General features: G+C 39.9%; 1 protein-coding gene and 1 long non-coding RNA gene across 2 annotated transcripts; both read right to left on the reverse strand.

The window, feature by feature from the left end:
* Positions 1-1,909: 1,909 nt before the first annotated feature.
* Positions 1,910-4,774, reverse strand: LOC130168001 (uncharacterized). Its single transcript, XR_008827367.1, has 3 exons — positions 4,310-4,774; positions 3,986-4,225; positions 1,910-3,879 (listed from the first exon to the last, which is right to left on the reverse strand). It is a non-coding gene; the product is annotated as an uncharacterized LOC130168001 (long non-coding RNA).
* An 8,037-nt stretch (positions 4,775-12,811) lies between these two features.
* LOC130167663 (28S ribosomal protein S23, mitochondrial-like) lies at positions 12,812-17,240 on the reverse strand. The gene is made up of 5 exons (XM_056374068.1): positions 17,088-17,240; positions 16,173-16,352; positions 15,137-15,211; positions 14,439-14,562; positions 12,812-13,249 (listed from the first exon to the last, which is right to left on the reverse strand). The coding sequence occupies exons 1-5, from the start codon at positions 17,129-17,131 to the stop codon at positions 13,124-13,126; spliced, it is 549 nt and encodes a 182-aa protein (XP_056230043.1). The 5' UTR covers positions 17,132-17,240; the 3' UTR covers positions 12,812-13,123.
* Between the last annotated feature and the right edge of the window lie 1,386 nt (positions 17,241-18,626).

Here is an 18,626-nt window from a genome sequence, read left to right on the forward strand (position 1 = left end):
GCTAAAATACGTCATAGTATAGTATGGCGTAAAACGTCAAAAAAACATCATAGTATATTAAGGCATAAAAGGTCATAGAAACGTCTTAGTATGGTCAGGCATCAAACAAGATAGTATAATAAGGCTTAAAAATGCCAAAAAAGATATAAGTATTTTATGGCTGAAAAATGCTAAAAAATGTCATAGTATAGTATGGCATAAAACGTCAAAAAAACATCATAGTATATTAAGGCATAAAAGGTCATAAAAACGTCATAGTATGGTCAGGCATCAAACAAGATAGTACAGAAAGGCATAAAAATGCCAAAACAAATGTTGGTATAGTATGGCCGAAAATTGCTAGAATACGTCATGGCATAAAATCTCAAAAAAACGTCATAGTATGGTCAGGTATCAAACAAGATAGTACAGAAAGGCATAAAAATGCCAAAAAACATCTAAGTATTGTATGGCTGAAAAATGCTAAAAAATGTCATAGTATAGTATGGCATAAAACGTCAAAAAAAAGTCATAATATATTAAGGCATAAAACCTCATAAAAACGTCATAGTATGGTCAGGCATCAAACGAGATAGTACAGAAAGGCATAAAAATGCCAAAACAAATGTTGGTATAGTATGGCCGAAAATTGCTAGAATACGTCATGGCATAAAATGTCAAAAAAACATCATAGTATATTAAAGTATAAGAGGTCATAAAAACGTCTTAGTATGGTCAGGCATCAAACAAGATAGTATAATAAGGCTTAAAAATGACAAAAAAGATATAAGTATTTTATGGCTGAAAAATGCTAAAAAATCTCATAGTATAGTACGGCATAAAACGTCAAAAAAACATCATAGTATATTAAGGCATAAAAGGTCAAAAATATGTCAAAGTATAGTCAGGCATCAAACAAGATAGTACAGAAAGGCATAAAAATGCCAAAACAAATGTTGGTATAGTATGGCCGAAAATTGCTAAAATACGTCATAGTATAGTATGGCATAAAATGTCAAAAAAAACGTCATAGTATATTAAGGCATAAAAGGTCATAAAAACGTCTTAGTATGGTCATGCATCAAACAAGATAGTACAGAAAGGCATAAAAATGCCAAAAAACATCTAAGTATTGTATGGCTCAAAAATGCTAAAAAATGTCATTGTTTAGTATGGCATAAAACGTCAAAAAAACATCATAGTATATTAAGGCATAAAAGGTCATAAAAACGTCATAGTATGGTCAGGCATCAAACGAGATAGTATAATAAGACTTAAAAATGCCGAAAAAAAAATGTTGGTATAGTATGGCCGAAAATTGCTAAAATACGTCATGGCATAAAACGTCAAAAAAACGTCATAGTATATTAAGGCATAAAAGGTCATAAAAACGTCATAGTATGGTCAGGCATCAAACGAGATAGTATAATAAGGCTTAAAAATGCCAAAAAAGATATAAGTATTGTATGGCTGAAAAATGCTAAAAAATGTCATAGTATAGTATGGCATAAAACGTCAAAAAAACATCATAGTATATTAAGGCATAAAAGGTCATAAAAACGTCATAGTATGGTCAGGCATCAAACAAGATAGTACATAAAGGCATAAAAATGCAAAAACAAATGTTGGTATAGTATGGCCGAAAATTGCTAAAAAACGTCATAGTATAGTATGGCATAAAATGCTAAAAAAACGTCATAGTATATTAAGGCATAAAAGGTCATAAAAACGTCATAGTATGGTCAGGCATCAAACGAGATAGTATAATAAGACTTAAAAATGCCCAAAAAAAAATGTTGGTATAGTATGGCCGAAAATTGCTAAAATACTTCATAGTATAGTATGGCATAAAATGCTAAAAAAAACGTCATAGTATAGTATGGCATAAAATGTAAAAAAAACCATCATAATATATTGAGGCATAAAAGGTCATAAAAACGTCTTAGTATGGCAAGACATGAGACGAAATAATACAATTATAAAGATATTGTAGTATGAATTTATATATAAAAATCTTATTAAAAATACCATAAGGCATAAAATTTTCATGAAAAAATATTTTTAAAAGTTTCATAGTATAGTATGGCCTAGTACGTCAAAGTGTGATAGTATAAAGAGGCATAAAAATGTAAAAAAAAAATTATTGTATAATAAGGCACAGGAATGTCATCAAAAAAGAATAAAATGAGTTTTATTTAAACAGCACCTTTCAAAACACAGTGACAAAGTGCCTTCACAAGAAAAGACAAAATTTGGGACAAACACTAAAACATGAATTATAATAAACAGCAAATTTAAAGGCTTTACTTAATTTGCTGGAGAGAATAATGACAATGAGGTTCAGTAAAGACAATTAGATAAAACAGTCTACAATAATTAAATTAATCTACAGGGAAAGTATAATTACTTAATATAACAACAGAAGAATATAAACATAAATAATAAAAAAAATGTAATAAAATAGTTAGCTGTTCAAATGTCATAAAAATATCAAAATATACTAAGGAAAAAAAAATCAAACAAATGTCATTGTATAGTAAGGCATAATCACATCATCGTATAATAAGGCATGATAACATCTTAGTATAGTAAGGCATAAAATTGTCAAGCAAAATGTCATAGTATAATAAGTCATGAAATTTTTGTCATAGTATAGTGAGGCATGAAAACATTACCAAATGTCATACAATATTAAAGCATAATAGTCATTAAAATCTCAGTCTAAATAAAGAATAAAATTTTCATGAAAATTGGCAAAAACAGTAAAGTAGTATAGTAAGGCATAAAAATGAGCATGCAAGAAACACTGCAAGAAAGAACCAGGGTTGAAGCTGAACCAAGGAGCTTCTTGCTTTTCTCTTCCTGCATTGACTTTACTAGTCTGTGTGTTTGTGCATCATTTACCATAAAAGAAAACAGTACAAACTTCACAATGACCAATTCATTTGCTGTGGCACCAGATTCCACCAGCTCAGGGAACCTTGTTCAATAAACTAGATCTCCAGTCGGTCCGCAAACACATGAGCTACATGAGCTACATGAGCTACACTGACAACTGCTTCACAATCTGAACTCAATGTTCAGTTCACACTAAAGAGTGTGTGAGGTGAACACATCCGTCTCTGAGGTCACAGCATCACATCTATGAAGAGTCTGGTTCTGCTCCAGGTTGCAGTTCTGGTGGGTCAGTTCCATCTGTTTCCTACTGAACACCGTTTTCATGTTAAACTGGTCGATACTTTCACCTGTGAAGGTGGTGACTGTGCTGGAGCTGAACACATTCTGCTCTTCAAATGTTGTTACTGTCATTTATCAACAACAGTAGAAATGAAGTAAAAGGCAAGAAACTGCATCTGTACTGAATCTGTACAAAGGACGTTACTTTCAGTTTCATTCATGTCGTAGAGACTCATCCTGACACTGACCTCAGTCAGTTTTTTTATATTTCTACTATAATTTCTACTTGTTACTAAATAAGATTCATCCAGTTCTCTTCTGGGTTGGACACACTTGCTGCAGATGTATGACGTTGGCAGCCAGAGGGGTTTTTCCTCCAGGAAGCGACCCCCGCTCTGCCACAGCAGCTTCAGCTCACCTTCCTCTTCCTGTAGGCTCTGGTCCTGGGTACAGGTAGTCCAGGTAGAGGAGGTGGAGGAACAGAGGAGGGGAGTGGTGCTGGAGCGAGGGGAGGACCAACAGCACTGGATGAGGGGCCATGCTGTTCATTCTCTGGAGGTGGAGGAGGAGGAGAAGGAGGAGGAGGAGGAGGAGGAGGAGGAGGAGGCAGACCCCTGCTGGAGGTCCAAGGCTGCTCCTCCAGGACATTGAAGTTAAAGGTCTGTCCTTGTCCCACCTGGACCAAGGACAGACCCTTTGCTGAAGGGAGAGTCTGGCCAGCATCTGGAACACACAGACAAACAGACTGTTTTAGGACTTTCAGCTTTCATTAAAAGATAAATCACAGAACAGATTACAACACACCAACAGCTTTATGACAAACTCTTACCACTGAGTCTCAATTCAATTCAAAGAGCTGGATGTTGGTCTGAAGCCATCAACCTGGGGCCGGCCAGCACTGCCTCTCTGATGCCACATGATCCTGGAGACTGAATGACCAGCGAGTCCTCACGGTCCCTCTGGACCACGTGGCCACCGGGTGAAGACGCAGAGCCGGTTGCAAACGGCCTCCACCAGGCGGCTAACACTGGCCCAGTTTGCAGGGCCCGAGTTCAGTCCAAGAAGACAGCTGAAAGATAATCAGAGAGCAGTGTGTGTTAATATAGATCTGATATTCATTAGAGGAAACAGTGATATCTGAAGTGAATCTCACCTCTGGAGACTCTCCTTCCCAGGACAGGAGGTGTTCTTCCCCGTCGCTGCCTCTCCTGGTCTCTGGGAGGGAAGAACTCGCTCTTCCTCCTGCTCTGTCTGGCAGGTGAAGATGCAGAGAGAATCCAGGTAAGAGACGTCCAGGGTGACGTGGAGATCCTGGATGAGGAGGAGGACGTATCCTCTGCCCCATGTGTCCTCCTCCAACAGCAGAGCCTCCACTCCTCCCAGGAGATCCTCTGGATCACCTTGGCAACAGTCAGGCCGAGCATCCAGTGCTTCCCCTCCAGCGAGGACCGCTATGCCTTAATGTGACAACAGGCTCCTCCGGGGGTCCACCTCCAAGATGTGGCGTCATGAATCCGGCCGCCATCCTGGAAAGCCAACACACAAACATTGGTAACCCAGGCAACTGTTTCAGAACCAGCACCAGCAGCTTCTTTGTCACCTGGAGAGAGAGAGAGACAAAAAGGTTTCAAATGTTAATATTTGTGTGTGAATTTAGTGCACACACACACACACACACACACACACACACACACACACAGCAGTGGTGTAAAAGCAGCTGTAAGAACATGTACTGAATTACACCTCATCCTAGAGAAACTCCCTGGTGGGAAAGAAAACTAGAGATGGCTGCTGGACCAATCAGTTAGACATACAGTGCATTTAGAAAGTACTCACTTTTTTACATTGTATTATTTTGAATAATTTTATAAATTGTTAAATTCAATCATCAATGAACAATGCCAGCAAGATAGCTGCTAATGCTAGTAAGCTAGCCCCCACCCCCCCTGTGTTGTTTGTCCCTGTTTGACCAATAAAGATTTATAAAAAATAAAAAAAATGCTAATGCTAACTAAAACGGCGGCTAGCTCACGCCTGCCCCAGAAAACTCAGTGAGCAACATTCCCAGTGTGAGACACTGACAAGTACAAAGTTTGATCCTTGTCACTTCAGTGTCACTGTGGGAACTTTTCACCAGAGTTTTACAGTTTTCTTCTGTATCACAACACAGATGTTGACAAATCCATTTCTTCTTTGGCAGTGTCTTTGTTAAACCTCAACACTGATCATTTGTTCAGTTTTGATTCAGACTTTCAACAAATACAAATCTCTTTGACATAAGTGCAATTGTTTCACATATGCAAACTTGAATTTCTCCTGCAGATTAATTTTACAGGTTTGCAAAGGTTGATTTACAAACTACAAACATTGGAATTATTTGTGAACATCACTTTACAAGCTCAAAATCATTTTGACCCTAATTTGAGCCTGGACACACAGTTACAGCCAACAACAGGTTTTTAGAAACATCTGCTAACTAATACACATCTCTCAGCATAAAGCAGGCTGTTACACCTCACCTGGTTGTGGTTTAACTGGTAGTTTACTATTTGTAGAGCTTCAGATATCTGTGATCATCTAATCAGAGTGCTGTTCTTTTGTCTTTTCCTCTAAACTCTACAATATGATATTAATATGATTTCTCTCTATTATAATGTTTTTTTCCATCCAGCCAAGGTCTGGATCTTTGGGGACACCTACAACCTCTTGCAGCGATGATGGAGGCCCTGCACCACCTCCACCTGCAGAGTCCACACATGAAGATCTTCTCTTCCCAAACATAAACACAGTGTCTTATATGATAATATAGTATTTTTTAATGTAACACTTGTGGCCATAACATTGTTCAGTCTGATCAGCTGTGCTCTTCCTGGTTCCCTTCACCCTCACTGTCGTATTACACTCTCTGCCCCGTGTCAGACATACAGTCACATGACTCTTGGACTCCACTGCAGCTGTAACAAACTGTCAATAGTTTCAAACATTAGATTCATATTTCATAGTCCTCAGCCATTATAGTTAATATCAGTGTGCTGTTCCAACAGCATCACTTATTGAGAGGGAGATTGTTACTGGAGCAAATAAATATTAACTGTCTCACACATTAGGACTCATGATGAATGATGATTATACTTGTTACTAAAGATTCTGTTGCTGTTGATTCAACTACTTCTTTTTATTAAACAAACTTACATATGACAGTGAAATTCAGCTTTAACTTCATCCACAACTATTTTTCAATTTTAAATAGTTGATTGTAAGTTGTACACTACAGTATTTAATTAATCCATTTATGTTTCCAGTGTTGTAAATTGTTTAAATTAATGTAGTTTATAATATCCAATAAAGTTATTTATGAAGCTCTTGCCTTAACTTTGTTGATGGTTTTTATAGAACACATCTGGTATGAATTTTCACAACAGTAACACGTACAGCATTGTGTGACTATTTCTATGTTAGCTTCAATCAACAACATAAATACTAGAAATATTTAAATGTCCGACAACACTGACAGTGAAGGATCAAAAAACATGTTGATATTAATTGGTAAATACTTTCACCTGTGGAGGTGGTGACAGTGCCAGAGATGATCCATCACTTAATCACAGTTTAATATCTATAAATTCTGATCTTAAAAGTGTTGCTACCATCACCTGTCGACAACAGCAGAATGAAGCTGCAGGTAAGAAACTGAACCTGTGAAAACTGAAGACAGAATAATAAACTAACTCATCAGCAGTTAGTCTGTCATTTCATCAGAGGAAGATGAACTGGGAGGTTTTCTAGCATCATCATCATCATCATCATCATCATCACAGCACATTAGAGAACTAAGGATGTCCATGCAGTCTCCCTTCAACCAGATGAATGGAAACTAATGTGCTGCTCTGTACATGAGCTCCTCCTTCTGTTGGCACAGATCACTCAGTTTTCACAGTGTGGAAACCTTTCAAATGACAATAAAACACAAACACTTGAGTTAAGATGCGGCTGATCACAGTTAATCACAAATATCGATCAGCTGTCAGGACAGGTGCATGAATGTCTGCTTCAGTTGAGGACTGGTTTGATTATTAAATGAATAATCTTCTATGAGACAAATATTTTTCTACACATTTTGGACTGTTGTCTCCAGCCTACCACTCATGGTTCCCATCGCCGGGCATCAGCCAGTTCCTCATTGTTTTCATTTTTATACTTTATTTGAATTAGGATATTTTACTTTAATTTTACAGATTTTGTTTGGCAGCCAGTCATTTGACTCTTTTTACGATTTTTTTTTTTTACAGTGTAGTATGACAGAAATTTTTTTTATTAAGAATGTTATATTATAGCAAGGCATGAAAAATTTTATTAAAAATGTTATAGTATAGTATAACACAAAAATTATTAATAAATAATAATATATATATAATAATATATAATTAATAAATATTATTAAGAATGTTACAGTATGATAAAAAAATGCCAAAATAAAGTCATAGTATGGCACAAAGATTTTATCAAAAATGTCATACTATAATAAGGTATATGTTATTAAGGCATAAACACATCATAGTATAATAAGGCATAAAACGTCAAAAAACATCATATAAATGTCAGTATAATGAGTTATAAAAATAGTCATACAATAGTTAGGTATAAATATGTATAATAAAGGTTCATTGGGAATCATCTTACTCCAGTGGCAGATTTTTAAAGTCCGAATCAGTCTAAACATGATTGAATGGATCAGAATGGAAACACACTTGGATGAGTGTAACAGCTGTCGGGCTCCTGTCTGTGCTGCTGTGCTGCGACTCAACATCTGCATAATGCATCCTGTGGTATTTGCCATGACTGACGCTGGTTGTGGATGAAGGAAGCGGATGTCTGCCAGTCATCCAGAGCACAGCGTGACAATTTTCCCTCTTCAGTTGTCATGGGGACACACTGATGTATTCACTGTGCTGTTATGGAGGGTTTGTTTGGTGGGGCGTGACACTGCAAATCCAACCCTCCAAACCTCTCTCCATGAGTGACCGTTCCACTCCCGTGAACTCACCACTTTCACGCCTCTTATTGTCTAATTTATCCTGCACCTGGACCAGAGCTGCTGCATGGGACACACACACACACACACACACACACACACACACACACACACACACACACACAGACACACACACACACACACACACACACACAGAGACACACACACACACACACACAGAGACACACACACACACACACACACACACACACACACACACACACACACACACACACACACACACACACACACACACACACACACACACACACACACACACACACACACACACACACAGCTGCTTGTGAAACAGAACAGCACTGACACTATTAGTTTTAAAAGCCCAACCATGAGCTGAGAGAGTCTGTCCTGTAGAAAACGAGCCCACAGGTCGTCTGTGCAGCAGGTCATTATGACATCATAGTCAGGTTTTGTTGCTAGGAGACATCTAGTGGTCGTAGTAATGATGAAAGGGAAAAGTGAATATACTCCTCTGGCTCGTATCAGAGGGTTCATGGTTGTGAAGGAGTTGAAGTTTACATTATGTCTGTTGTAGCATCTGTCCTTACGTAACAGTGTTCACCTGTATCCTACCTGTGACAGGTAAATATGAAAGGAAATGTCTGGGGAGTAGATTATATGTTACAGATAAAAACAACAGCTGTAATAAAGGTATTTAATATTTTTTAAAACAAGGGTCTTCATTAAAAACAGACATAGATCTTAAAGAAAATAACATACAGTTACAATGGTGTGTGTGTGTGTGTGTGTGTGTGTTGTGTGTGTGTGTGTGTGTGTGTGTGGTGACTCATCACCCTGCAGCCATCAGTCAACAATGACATTTCCCAGCCAATCAATATCTCATCATTTGTAGTCGACACAGGACGACTCTGGAAACTGTGTGTGAGCCTCAAGACACTTCAACACAGCAATGTCCTACAAGTAAGTGTGTGTGTGTGTGTGTGTGTGTGTGTGTGTGTGTGTGTGTGTGTGTGTGTGTGTGGTGTGTGTGTGTGTGTGTGTGTGTGATGAGCTGCATTAAACCTAAACAGGCTGAAAGTGATAATATCTTTATGTCCCTCCCTGCAGCTGAAAGGACGCTGAGTGGCGAGTTAATGAACGGCTGTTGACGAACAGATTCTGCAGCGAAACATTAAAATCATGTACATTTGTGATTTTATAGCAATATCGTTCTTTTATCTCAGTTGTATGAAACAACTTAGGGGAATGGAGATAAGGTGGTTGGTTGTTTTTATTCCTCTGCACCAGCGACAGTCAGAGCGGCAGCCATCTTGTTTTCAGGTTGTCTGTCTCATTCTCGTGGACACGGTGACAAAGGTCAAGGTGACCTCACAAAACACACTTTATGCCTCGTGAACGTGTGTGAAAATATTCACCACTTGTATGAAGTTGTGTCATAACTGCTGTGAAGTCTTGAGTAATGGCTGTTTATATTTTTTGAGGTCACACTGACCTTTGACCCATGATCACCAAAATCTAATCAGTTGGTCCTTGAGTCCAGGTGAGTGTTTGTGCCAAATATGAAGAAGTTCTGTCGAGGCGTCGCTGAGACATCGTGTCCACGAGAATGAGACGGAGAGACAAGCGGAAAACAAAATGGCTGCCACTCTGACTATCGCCGGCGCAGAGGAATAAAAACACAACAGGTGATTTTACACGTGTGTGTGTGTATGTGTGTGTGTGTGTGTGTGTGTGTGTGAAATCCACAGCGAATCAAATCACTGATAACAGCTGCAGCTGTTGGTCCATCAAATGTGAACAAAGACACATGATCTCTCCCGCTCCGAGCCGCCTGTGGTGGCGCGGCTGTCCGTCAAGGTGAGTGGCGTGCTGTGCCTTATCAGAAGTGATGGAGGAGGGAAAACAATTATTCTGCTTTGAGGCGCCGTCGACATGATGAGGAGATATCGGCGGCGTCTTTGTGCCAGAGGACAAAGACACCGAGGAACTGGAAGGAATCAAAGTCTATTTTTATTTTCATGTCTTTTTCCTGATGCATGAATTATAGCCGGTTAAATCCAGACTGATAAATGTGAAACGTACCGATCATCTCTGTCGGCTAAAAGGAGTCACTGCTGCACTGAACTCCCTGATGAAACGTGCATTTACTGACAATAATAAAAATAAACACATGAAGTTTGTTGTGTGTGTCGAATGGTTCCTGGTAATTTGATCAATTGAAAATCTATGAAGTGGATTTCTGCTAAAGTGGGTCCTGATTCTTCCCTGATCTGTGGCCTTGTGTTGTTGAGGAGCCCTGAGTCTAAAGCTGCTGTAACATCTGTACTATTATAGTTTCTGTTGTGCTGTAGTGTGTTATCCTAAATGCATTTGTGTTTGACCAGTTTACCATAAAAGAACTGGACGTTAACTGGTTAAACTGGTGTGTGTTTGTGTGAGACAGTTTACCAGGACATAAAAAGTTCCCTTTAAAGCTCCATTTTCTTCTTCTTTTGTGTTTTATTAATCAATTAATTATTATTATTAATTTGAAGTGTTGATCCATCAGAAGATATAAAAACCATCTCAGTGTAGTTCTACATCTCCTCTCTCAGGCTTCTCTCTGCAGCTCTAGTAACAACAGGTCTGTGAGCCAATCAGAAGAGAGGAGGCTCTGAGCCTCTCTTCTGATTGGCTGACTGTTTTCTGAGTGATCCAATAAAAATACAGCAGATTTCAGGTAAAAACACTCAGAGAAACCAAATCCTGCAAGGTTTGGATGGTGGGTCCAGGTGGGCGGGGCTTGGTGACTGCTTTGTTGTGACATCACAAAGTTCCAGAAGTCCTGACGGCTGGTTTTAAGGCTCAGTTTCTGAATACAGGCTGTGTGCATTTCTCTGTGGACTGAGGCTTTGATACTTTCACAGTGTTAATATAGAAGCTAGAGCTGATCTATAATCACACTACACATGGACACAGACCTTTACACTGGAGGAAGATTTACATCTGGAGAGAAAGTGAATAAAACAATGAAAAAAGGAACGTACCAGAGACAGGGACTGAAGTCTTCAGGATCAGGCAGCAGACGGCAGCGAGCTCCTCTCCTCCTCTGTGCACATTAGAGTCGGGGCTGTAGGAAGCTTTCTCTCTCTCTCTCTCGCTGTAACACAATCAGCCATTCCATTAGACTGGCAATATCATTGCTGCACCTTGTGCAGGTGCAGGAGAGAGACGGACGCCAACACTGAGGTCATCTCATCTGCTTCAAAGGTGCAACGATGTCAAGAATGTATCACATGACCATTTTCCACGTGATACATTTTAAGGTTTTTACGGTTCAAGTTTTACTGTAACTGTCTTTGACCATAAAGGTGCATCTAGAATTTGGTTTTTGCTAATTTGCATAATTTGAAAAACAGTAAAATGAATAGAACTTTTTGAATTTTTACTTTAGCAACACCAAATGTGGCGTACAGCCGTGGGGCGGGAATATACAAATTTATATTATGAATGAGCAAGATCGGTTAAAAAACATGGCTGCCATCAACAAAAACATCTTTGGAAAAGGCGGGACCTAGCAATTACTGGCCATAACTCATCAATCCTTTGTCCAATCATCATAAAACGTGCTATATATCTTCAGGCCATGAAATGAAATGTCTACCAAAGGTTTCAAGCCTGATCCACAGGGGGCGCCACAAATACCCAAAATATGTACCTCAAATCCTTCGGGACAGAACTTCACCAAATGTGGTACACATGTTCTGGGGGCAAGTATTATCCAAAATCTGAAGTGCCACATTGATTGATGAAAGAGGGCGGGGCCTATTCATCAATATCTGCCATATTAAGCCTTTGCTCAATTTGCAGAGCAGGAATGAACCAGATGTGAGAGAAAATTGGGATCATAACTCCAGATGGTGTGTAAATGGTTCACAAAAATATAATCCTATTCCGCCTTAAGGTGGCGCTATAATCAAAATTGTGAAAAGTTTGAAAGGCCCTCACCCTGCCCTCGCCACACCGAGAGTCCCGTCATCTTCAAATTTACCTCACAGCTACAGGTGAACATTCTCTACAAAAAGCCTCTGTGATAATATCGATCACCATTAAGGATTTTTAGCTAATTAGCGTAATGTGAAAAACAGTAAAATGAATAGAACTCTTAATTTTTACTTTAGCAACACCAAATATGGTATCTAGCCTTGGGGCAGGAATACACAAATTTATGAGTAAGATTGGTCAACAAACATGGCCGCCTACCAAGGCATTAATTAGCTAAAATTCACCTGCTTCTCTCTGTTGAGTGAAAAGGCTTAGAACACACAAATTGCCACTTGCAGCTATAATTTAATTTTATATATATGTATTTAACACGTTGCTCCAAAATCTCCCATAGCTGTTGAACTGGGCTGAGACCTTGAGACTGAAGGTCGCAGCATATACTCATCAAACCATCAGTGAGCCCTGGTGTCCTGTGGGTGGAGACACTGTCGTCCTGGAACAGACCCCTCCCATCAGTCCAGGTGAACACCCATGGGAGATGTTGGAGCGACGTGTCAGACGGCGCTCTGCACCTCCGTCATCACATGAGGGAATACGAGACCTGGAGCAGTGACGCTGCTCTGGAGACACGGGATGAACAACACCTGACTAACACACTGTATGTTGGTTCTTCCTTTAATTTGCACCTGTCTGTACATAAATCATGTGTTATATATATAAAACATGTGCATAGACCATGTCCAGGTATTTTTACAGCCCATCCTCTGCTGTGATGTAGACTCAGCGTTCGTGGCTCGCAGTGAATTTATATCTAAGTGACGTCAGGAAACATGAAGCTGGTCTTCACACAGTCCAGAGAGCAGATCCATGACGGACTGGAGGAGCAGCAACACGACCACAGCGTCTAATGTCGCTCACACGTCTCGAGTGCAGAATCTGCAGCTCGTCCACTCGCTCTCCAGTTGAAGTCTATGATGTGTGTGTGTGTGCGCTGTGGTCCACTGTCTCTTTGCTGTCCACACCGGCTGACTGCTGCTCTGCCAGCATGTCTGTCAGCTTCAGCTCCAGCACCGGATCCCTGGACTCTGCTGCCACCTGCAGGACAAATGCAGCACAGTCATGGTGTGTTCATGTGCAGTGTGGGCAGCAGTACACAGGACTGAGTCTATTGTATTTACACAGCTCAATATCACAATAAAGAAATTTGCCTCCAGAGGAAGTTGTTAGTGTTTCCACAACTTAACTATTTACTTGTAGTCATGGTTGTTGGTGTTGAGAGCAGAGAGCTCCGCCCTCCTTCTCCCACTGGTTTACAGTTTAGCCACTTTGAGACCAGACCTGGAGCCAGTTTCAGAGACAGACTTTGACCCTTCGTTATAACAATTAATCAGACTTCAGAGAGACTGAATCCATCTGTTGCACAAAACGGTTTAGTTCTTGACTGTTTTAAGCCTGACTGACCTTTTTCCAAATTAAGAACTAAAATGACCTCCTCCACTCAGACTAGTTTCAGGTCACATCCCTGTTTATCCAGCGTCAGATAAAATAAGAACCATTCGTTTGACATTTTGTCATAAAAGTCTTGAGTAATGGCTAAAAAGTGTTTTGTGAAGTCACACTGACCTTGACCTTTGACCATCAAAATCTAATCAGTTGTTCCTTGAGTCCAGGTGAATGTGTGAACTAAAGTTGAAGAAGTTCTGTCATGGTGTTATGGAGATAAAAGGTCCACAAGGACGGGACGGGTGGACAACCTGAAAACAATACGGCTCCTGCTCTGGCTGCTGCCGGCACAGAGGCATAGAAATGACCGACCGAAGAACAGCATCCGACCACTAAGCATCATTAACTCCAGCAGAAAATGTTTGTCTTTTTTACTTTGGAAATTTGGGTGACGCAATAAAAAGAAAAATCTGATTTGGTCTCTAAATCTCTTCCCTTCTCTTTGCTCTCTCCGTAACAATGTTAACAAACCTCAAATTATGAGCCATGTTTTCCTGTTCCTTGTTGTTGGGTGCTACAGGTGTCATTGATTGTTACCATGGTAACATTGGTCTTAGACCTGAGTTAGCCTGGGGCTGAGGTGTCTTATGTTTTTGTCTTTATTGTAGTGAAACAGACTGACTGACATCAGACTGATCTGTGAACCAACACTACGGACCAGTCTGACAGATCTGAGCAACCGGCTCCAGGTTTGTAACATCTGGACACGAGGCTGGAGTCAGCAGCTGATGGTGGCAGCTTTAGTTATAGTTAGTACTTATAGTTTTAGCAAGACTCTTACAGGAGGAGCTCCTCTCCTCCTCAGCACGATGCCCTCGGCGAGTAAAGCCTTCCCAGTCTCCTCAAACAGGGCGGAGTCATCCAGCTCGCTGCGGCTCTTTAACTCCGTGTACTTGTCCACAAATCTGCAGGATCACAGTAAGAGAAAAACACAGTGATAATAATGTATTAATAATGTAACATTAATCATGTATTTGATAACACACAGTAGGGCTGTCTCTTTTTATTCAAAATGTGAACATTCGTTGGAACGTGGAGTGAAAAGTTCATATTGGAGCTGTTGGAAATGTAGGCTGCAGTCTCTATCAGCACATCGGACCATTAGAAGTAGTTTGCCTTGTGATCCAGCAGAGGGCGCTCTATCAGCTTGACCTATTGCATGTCCTGTTGACCTATCAGTAAACGAAGGCAATGATGATGCAGTGTTGTTTTGTTACGAAAACGAAGGGAGTAACAAGAAGACCGTCCTGAACGGACAATCATGACACATCAACATCTGAGAAGTTTCAACTGTACGATCATGTGGAGGACGTGTGGAGCTGTGTTACATTATACAGGTGTTTCTGTTATTTACCTACATCCATTGATATGAATGGGGTGGACAAAATAATAGAAACACCTGGACGCCACCATGAGTGTCTTTACTGATAATCAGTATCGGCTGTGAAAAAAAGAAATCGGTCAATCCCTAAAACATACCTCTGACACGTAGAGACAAAGTTTGATTTGGCGAGATCGAGAGGCCGCCCCGCCCCGTAGCGCTCATAGAACTTCCTGAAAGGCAGAGAGAATTGTGGGTGAGTGGAGCCGATAAAAACATCTCACAACAACAGTCCAGATGAGCTCAAGTAAAAATGCCAAACTACATTTACATTTAGTAAACACAACTTTACTGTCAGTGCAATAAAAAGTAAAAGGCCAATAAAAACTTCCTGTTCAACAAGCAACAAACAGAAAAGAGATAGTTTCATCTATTTTGTGTCCAGGTGTCTTTACACAACAACACGGCGCTGGTTAAGATAACAGTGAAAAGATAAAGGAAAGCTTTATGGAAGTCTAACTGATGCTCTTAGTTCACCACGAATCTGAAAACGTGGAAGATTGTTGAACTGAACAACTGAACTGAGACAAACCAGAACTATCGATTCATTTCCTGTTCTGAATCTATTTATTTATTTAAAAAATCAGTAAAAGTGTGACCTGGATCAATAAGGATATGGATAAGATAAAGATAAAACCAGCTGGTTAGAGTCTGACTGACTGTGGGAGCATGAGCACATCACAGTTAAAATCCCTTCACTGTAAGTCTTGTTTAACCAGTGTTACTTTGCAATCATTATTTTTGTGTTGCACAGTGAGATCAGTCACAAACATGTGAAGGATTACTTCATGTGTAAATGTCTGTTCATTAGCAGATGGAGCTTTTTAATATCGTTGGTCTTTATTAGCTGATAAATACGTTCATAAAGTCATAAAGTCGTCTGCTGTTAGAATTTACACTGAATAATTGTTTAATAATGTTAGGGCCTGAATCTGAAATCTTGTGACCATGCCAGAAAGCCATTTAGATTCTCTGGAGGAAAATTAATTGTTTACATTACTTGACTATCTGATAAAATAGTTGATAGATTAGTTAGTTGGTTAGTGGCAGCAGTGCAATGTTTCCTCTCTGATCCATGTGTTATTTTCACAGTATGGACTAAGCTGCAGTAACGGTTGTGAGCAGTGGACTTACGCTCTCACTTCATCCTCTCTGTAGAAGATCTCAGGCACCGTCTCCTGTTTCTTGGTGCTGGGTCTGAAGTGTGGCTTCACGTGGAGCGGGTCCCTCTTCGGTGGAAAAGCCTGGTAGACATCATACCAGACGGGTTTCTCTGACGGCTTTATGACTCCGGAGCGCATCAGGTCTCGAACCCTGGCGATCAAGGTCATCACACAAATGATTTGACATGGCAGAGGTGAACACACAGATAAATAATTAATTTCTAAATTCAAATGGAGGTGGTTTTTATACAGCTGACTAACATTTGGGTCTCAAGAACATAAAACTATAAATTTATACTATTTTTCTCTCTTTATCTTACAACTGAATAAGTGTCATATAATCAGTATAAACACACTGCAGCACGGTGATTGGTTTAACTGAGTCTCACTCTCATTAGTCTGAGTTTAGGACCAAACATGTCTGACACGTTTTATACATGTAAAAACAAACACACGTCCGTCCTGTTCACACGCCTGTGTCATCACTGTTGGAAATATTATCATTACTATAAATGAACATCAGTTCATCTTAGCTGTGTTTCATTTGTTACTGCGTGTCTTTATTTACAGCCAGTGCTGCCTGAAAAGCAACCGGACGTCACGTCAGCGTGCTAACACAGCTGAACGCAAGCTAATGATGCTAATGGTAGCATCACAGCTAATGCAGGGACTATGTGTTTTATTCGCCGATTTCTGACTCAAGACACGGCCTTGTGTGTTCGAGTAACCGGCTCGTGTGTTGTGGTAAACAGCACCGTGTGTACGTTTGACCCACGGTTAATGCGACGTCCGTCTTTAGCTAACACCGTCATGTTGCTATCCGCTGTTAGCTGCCGAGAGACCGGACGTTCACGAGCACTAACACCGTGAAATGCTGCTGTCTTACCGGGTGAATACGGTTCCAAACTTCTCTAGTCTGCTCCCCGCCATTTGACTTTTCTCATCGACAGCCGGAGGTCAGCGCTGCACTGAGACAGGACTGTGTCCTCTAGCTAACACTAGTCAGACACATCCGGCAGGATTTTCAGAATAAAAGCGTGAACCTGCTCGCTGTTTACATTAACAGGAAGACAAAACAGCTGTGCGTGAATTAAAGTTTATATCATTTATTTAAAAAAAAAAAAAAGAAAAGAAAAAGAAAGGCGGTTCTTTTGAATTATGCATCATAAATAAACGAATAATTGATTTTTGGTCTGATTGGTTGTCTTCCACCTTTCCAACACTTCCGCACTACCGATCTACGGAAGAGCAGTAGGGCCATATATTTAAAAAAAAAAAAAAAGACAGAAAGACAGAAAGATCTGATTGGATGAATCTATTTTGATGGTTTCGGCTTCATTTGTGAAGCTCCTATAGCAGCCGACCCCCTCTGCTGGCCAAAACAAGCGCAACGCTAGACGTCTACCTGTCTGCAGCCTCTTTCCCTCAGGTTTTTAATCCACAGGGAAAAAACGAGGACATTTCCAGGGACTGCTCCAACCAGGGACAGGACACCAAAAACAGCAACTGTTCCCGGAATATGGGGACAGTTGGTCACCTTAGGCCAGAGTCTGATAAGTGTCGTTTTGTCTGTAGACCACCGACATAGGGATGCAACACTTCTTCCAGAAGAACTTCAAAATAAAAGACCCATAACATTGCAAAAGGACTAACAAAATAAAAGCTTAAAGGTAGTGGTTACCATATTAATAGACCTGTTAAGAGTCATTTACAGAAATAATAAATTAAATACATGAAAATGAAATCAGTGGATTCATGTGTCACACTATTGTTACCATGAAGAAAATTACTGAATATCAACATTGTTCAGTACATAGTGAAGAATATTACAGTGTAGTGTTACGACTGGTTTTGTTTCTGTTTATGTTAAAATGAACAATGTCCAGCATTGAAGCATGAAGCTAACCTTCAGTACTTAGGGAAAAGTAATAAAAAAAATTTGATTAAAAAAAGAGGAAAAAATTCAGAGATCTAAAAAACGCTCCATGAGTTTGGTTGTTTCTAAACGTTTGTGTCTCTAAACAAGTTTCTGATCTGAATCTTACGGTGGCCCTGAGAGATCAATTAACTGCACCTTATGAAAACACATGCAAATAGACAAAACACAAGGAAATTCAGAAAACACATTAATCAATGTGAGACACGAGCTTTAAATACTGACAACACAAAAACTGAAAACTGATGAACCTGCTGGGAGACACGTTAAAGTCATAAAGCATTGAACAACAACACTCCTAATATAACAACAATGAGGGAAAACAGGTAAGTCAGGAAGACAGGGGATGGTTTGCAGAAAAATAGCCGAAGGTCGGACTTGAACCTGCTGCGGTTATGACAACACCTTCATGTCACGCCCTGTTCCAGGTGAGACACCTAAGGTAAATTTCACTTTGAACCAACGTTGTGACGCAGATTATTTTCTCTC

The sequence above is a fragment of the Seriola aureovittata genome, chromosome 4 (genome assembly GCF_021018895.1).
Source record: "Seriola aureovittata isolate HTS-2021-v1 ecotype China chromosome 4, ASM2101889v1, whole genome shotgun sequence".
Classification (NCBI taxonomy): domain Eukaryota; kingdom Metazoa; phylum Chordata; class Actinopteri; order Carangiformes; family Carangidae; genus Seriola; species Seriola aureovittata.